Genomic DNA, 5,267 nt, shown 5'->3' with positions numbered 1-5,267 from the left:
CAGGGGCAAAGCCGGGCGGGCTGGGGGTGGGAGGGACCGGGCTGCCTGGGGCCTGTGCTTAGCAGAGGGAGGCCGTGAGCACGGCAGCAGCACGGGCACCTCCCCTGTCAGCACATGAGTCACTGCACATTCAAAATACAGCACATTCGTCAGAGTCGTGATTTAATGTGAGCCTAGGACACGGGGAGCGGGCGCCACGTGGCGGGGTGCGTGTTCTGGGCCCTTCAGCTCGCAGGGCAGTGCCGCCGGGGCCGTGGACCAGCAGCAGGCAGCCGCCGTGGGGAGAGAGGGTCCCTCCGTCTTGGGGGCTCCGCTTTACCTCCACAAGCCAGGGGTGGGGGGGACGGCGCTGGTCGCGGACAGCGTCAGTAGGTCATGTCAAAGCCCTGGGCGGTGAGGGGCCCTCAGGGCCAAGCCCTCCGGCCGCCAGGGACCTCACACCACTCTTGATGCAAGCGGGTGGCTGTGTCTTCTTCATCCAGAAGCGACCTGTGGCCAGGACAAGGTGGGCATAGGCGCGTTACCCCTCTGGGGTGCGGGCCATGCTCCACGGCATCCTGGGACTGTCCCCTTAGGAGCTGGGGACCCGAAGCAGATGAGGGTGGGCACGCTGCCATGTCATCGTCGCCCAGGACAGGCCTCACTCGGGCTCAGACGATCCCAGGGCTCCATGTGTCCAGGAAACTGTCAGCACAGACCTGAACTGCGACCTCAGAAGGCACAGAGAATAGCTTCTCTTAGAAGCTTTATGCATTTTTATTTCTATATTTAGTTATTTAAAGCAGTCTCCACGTGGGGCTCGAGCTCACGACCGAGATCAAGAGCTCTCCCGACTGAGCCCGCCAGGCACCCCCTTGCAATCTTAAAAATGCAGACACGCGCCCAGAGGGAGACAACCTGGCGGACACCCAGCACCCTGGATTATCGTCGTCACACTGTCACTGCTTATTTTTTCCTTTTTGTTGTTTACTTTCTGACGTGGGTGAAGTTTTCTCCGTATCATCAGTCCCTGGCCGAATGTTTGTCCTGAGCTCATCTCTCGTTCCCGTGCGAGGTCTGGCCGGCCGCACGCACGGCTCCCGCGTAAGCTTTGCTCTCGGTGCTTTGTGAGCCGGGAGGTAGCTCTCCTGCGTTTTCAGACATGCAGTTAGGACGTCTGTAGACAGGAGGCCGCACCTCATCCGTGCCTCTGTTCACCTGTGGCACTCGGCCGTGGCAGCCGGCTCCGAGTCAACGGGGCCTCACCATCAGGGGGAATTGGTGCCACGTATCTGGTGCAGCTTTGCTCTGAGGAAACGTCAAAAGCAGGCTTACGGGTTATCTGGAGACCAAAAAAGGGGAAAAATACCCCAAAACCATAGGTCTGCCGCTGCCTCCGCAGAGAAAGCCGAGATCCTCTTCCACTGCAACTGGGGCTTGATCGGGTTTGGCAAACTGAAACAGTCCCTTGATCCGGGAATTACCCCCTGACCACAGACTGCAGGTGGTGGCCACAGACAGCCCGGCCTGGCTCCATCAGAGCCCTCAGTGGCCCTCAGAGCCCACGACTTTTCTCTGGATGGAGAAAGGAAACTACCTTTGCTTCCACTTCTGAGTTTTCAAATGTCCCCTTCATCTCTGGGCTCCTTAAGGCTCTGATACTTTCCCAGAATGAGTGTACTGTTCTCTCTGGTGGTGGTGCTGGCTTGTCCCCGTTACGGGAAGGCAGCATCACCTGATGCTGGGCAGGTAGGTGGCCCGGGCCGGAGCAGTGTTTTGGGTGAGCACCGCGCTGGGGTGAGCATCCCTGCAAGGGAGCCTGGGGACGTGATTCCTGGTCGCTGTGGAAAATCTCCGTCTGCCGCTTTGAAGTCACCCCCGGGGTTAGAGGTCTGAGATCTCTTCCCACGGTGACCTTGGCACACTTCCCTCCTGGTGGCCTGTGTGTGCAAACTGTCAGAGCCAGATGGTAAACGGTCTCTCTCTGCTGTGACCTGAACGCCACAAGACACATGTGAGTCGGCGTGGCTTTGTGCTGGGTGGGCGGAGCTTCACAGTCTCCCCTGGGGAGGCCAGGGTTTCTCTGCACCCTTCCAGATGCTTCTTTTGGAGGCTGGGGAGCAGAGCAAGGGCTGAGGCTTGCTCCCCACTGGCCGGTGGGCTGCGGCTGCTCATCCAGGCCCTTTTCCATCTGCGGGTTTACAGATTTCGGGCTGTGGCTCGTGTAAACGCGTCTCAGAACCAGCACCGTAGGGGGCCTGAAGCCCGTCTTCTCCCGCCGTGTGGGCGCAGCACCCGCACCCCGCACCCGCGGAGCCATGAGCTGTCCTCAACACGGTGTTTCTCGAAGACTGTGCATGACTTTCATTTCAAAAATGGCATCTTCATGAACTGAAGAACGATGGCACACAGAAGGAGCCACTTGGGAGACGGGACAGCGTGTGGTCTTAGGGCCACACCAGCCTCCCTGGCCCAGCTGCCCCCCCAGGCCTTCTCCTTGCCCCCAAGTCACCCCTGCAGGTGTGACAGACAGGGGTCTGTCAGTCGGTGTCCAGCCCCCGGCAGCCTCACCCGCTGTCCTCGGTGCCTGCTCACCACCTGCCCCGATCCAAACCTCCTGGGCTCCCGTCCGGCAACGGGGCACCGGCTTGCGCCTCCCTGGGGTCCACCCAGACTCTGGCCACAGCAGTCACTCGCCAGAGGTCGTCACCCCCTCCCCTGGCCCGTGCGCACAACCGCTCTCCTGGTGCCCTCTGCCTCCATGTCCTGCCTCTGCTCTCTGGGGACACCTGCCCCGGCCATGTTTTCACCTCCTTTACCCGAAGGCCGGCTCCGTGGGGGAGAGCTCTGCTCCTGTGCTGGGGGACATCCCGGCCATCCCAGCGGCTGAATGGGATTGTCACGGTGCTCTCTGGCACTCTTCCCATGTCAGGACTGGAACTGAGAACACCTGCCCACAGGCAGGGTCCTGGACATCCCCCCGGATGGTGCCCAGTGACCCAGGCTCAGAGCCCAACTCTTCATTCTGAGCCTCATTCCTCACCGGCCCGGGAGGGGCCAGGCGACCCCGGGCCTCCGTCCCTGGGCCCCGTGCCCTCGGGCAGGCTCAGCCGTCCCTGGTGATGGGGCCTCCCCACACTGAACCCCCTAGTTCGGTCCGCACGGTCCACCACGGGGGTCTCAATCCCAACCACCCTCCGTGTCCCTTCAGGCTGTTCCTGGTCATAGAGTATGTCAATGGCGGGGACCTCATGTTCCACATGCAGAGACAGAGGAAGCTTCCAGAGGAGCACGCCAGGTAATTGGAGGGGTGGGGGTGGGGGTGCGGGCCGGCCAGAAGGGAGCTGGGGGGCACGGCAAAGAAGGCGTCACTGTCCCCTGCGAGGGTCAGGCTCCACAGCAGGCCGGCACGTCACCCAGAGAGGTGGGCGCTTCCTGGGCGGGCGGGCGCCCACAGCGGTTTTCCATTTTCCTTGTTTCCAAAATGGGGTGGGGGGGCCACGCTCTTGCTGTGAACTCACCCGAGTGGGCGTCGTGGCTGCTGCCTCTGGTTCTGGTTCACAGATGCAGGGTGTTGGCTCTCGGAGGATAATAACCCGTTTCTGTCAAGTGACAGTGACTCTCAGGGCCACCAGCCCCCTCCCCCCCGGCCCTCTGCAGCCTTGGCCTCAAGTGTGAATTTCCTTTCCACCTTCTTCCTGTTTTCCATGTTCCCCTGCTCCTCATTGCCTCTCTCAAATCAGTTCCATGCAGTGTTTTGAGTCATCTCACATCCTTTCCGGAGAAAGGCAGGTACTAAATCAGGAATCACACACTCCTCACACAGTAGTATTTTCTTTTTTATTTTCTTAAAGTTTATTTATCTATTTTGAGAGTGGGGGAGGGGCAGAGAGAGGGAGAGAGAGAATCCCAAGCAGGTTCTTTGCTGTCAGTGCAGAGCCTGACATGGGGCTTGAACTCACGAACCATGAGATCAGGAACTGAGCAGAGATCGAGTCAGATGCTTAACCTGCTGAGCCACCCAGGCACCTCATGTTTTCTTTCTTTAGTTGTGAAAGGTATGTAACTTGAAAGTCACTATTCTAGCCATTGTAAGTGCACAGCCCGGGGGCATTAGGCACATTCACACACTCAGGCGGTCATCTTCACCATCGTCTCTGGAACTTTCTGTCTTCCCAAACTGATGCTCTGCCTTGGGAAACGCTGCCCCCCCAGTCCTTGCTCAGTCCCCCCGAGGGACCCTGTGAGTGGAATCCTGGCATGTGTCCTTTGAGGGCTGGCTGATGGCCTCAGGCTTCATTATCGTAGCAGGCTCACAAACGTCCCCGTGGATGGAGGGGCCACGTTTTGCTTACCCACCTGTCCGACATTGCTTCCACCTTTGGCTACGGCGAATAATGCAGTTATGAACGGGGGTGTGCAGATAGCCCTTTGGGACCCTGCACGGTGTTTCATTGTTGAACCTACCGAGGACCCTCCGTGCTGCTCCGGCCAGTTTACATTCCCACCAGCCGCGTTCACGCAGTCTACTCTCCACATCCTCGCCAACATTGCTTACTTTCTGTCTGTGTCTCTGAGAGTGGCCGTCCGAGCGTGGGTGCTGTGGTCCTGATTTGCTCTCCCCTGACATCTGGGACGCTGAGCGCCTCTGGCGGTCTCACTGGCCCCACGTGCTGGTGAGCACGAGGGCGCCGGGGCGGCCGGGGTCCCCCCAGCTCCTGCTGTCTGCACACGGGCCTCTCGCCCCGGCGCCTTGTTGAGTTTGCTCTGCCCTCCCCAGATTCTACGCCGCTGAGATCTGTATTGCGCTCAACTTCTTGCACGAGAGAGGGATCATCTACCGCGACCTGAAGCTGGACAACGTCCTTCTCGACGCGGACGGCCACATCAAGTTAACGGACTACGGCATGTGCAAGGCGAGCACCTGGCCCCCAGGCCGCCCCGCCTGGCGCGGGGTTCACGGTCGGCACAGCGCCTTGACCGTCTCACCCCCGCAGGGTCGGAGGTGCTGACCCCGGGGTCACCGCAGCCCACAGGGGCCCAGGCGAGGCGCCTCCTCTAACCAACCTCAGACGCTTTTCTTCCTCTCTGGTAACGGACTGTGTCCCCACAGGAAGGCCTGGGCCCTGGCGACACCACCAGCACGTTCTGCGGAACCCCGAACTACATCGCCCCGGAGATCCTGCGGGGAGAGGAGTATGGTGAGCCCGACTGTGGGGGCGGGGCCTGGGGCGGGGCTACTGGTTGTGGGGCGGGGCTCCGGGGCAAGGCTGGAGGGCAGTGGGGGA

At 60.6% G+C, this 5,267-nt stretch overlaps 1 protein-coding gene across 1 annotated transcript in view; it reads left to right on the top strand.

Annotated features, from left to right (window-relative positions):
• Positions 1 to 5,267, top strand: part of PRKCZ (protein kinase C zeta) — a 92,969-nt gene that overhangs the window by 83,746 nt on the left and 3,956 nt on the right. The window contains exons 20-22 of the mRNA XM_077764000.1: positions 3,191 to 3,277; positions 4,760 to 4,895; positions 5,093 to 5,180. Coding sequence (XP_077620126.1) covers positions 3,191 to 3,277; positions 4,760 to 4,895; positions 5,093 to 5,180 — 311 coding nt within the window. The remainder of the gene's footprint in view (positions 1 to 3,190; positions 3,278 to 4,759; positions 4,896 to 5,092; positions 5,181 to 5,267) is intronic.

The sequence above is a fragment of the Crocuta crocuta genome, unplaced genomic scaffold, assembly GCF_008692635.1.
Source record: "Crocuta crocuta isolate KB4526 unplaced genomic scaffold, BGI_CrCroc_1.0 scaffold13, whole genome shotgun sequence".
Taxonomy (NCBI): domain Eukaryota; kingdom Metazoa; phylum Chordata; class Mammalia; order Carnivora; family Hyaenidae; genus Crocuta; species Crocuta crocuta.
This window is presented reverse-complemented; position numbering and strand designations above follow the sequence as displayed.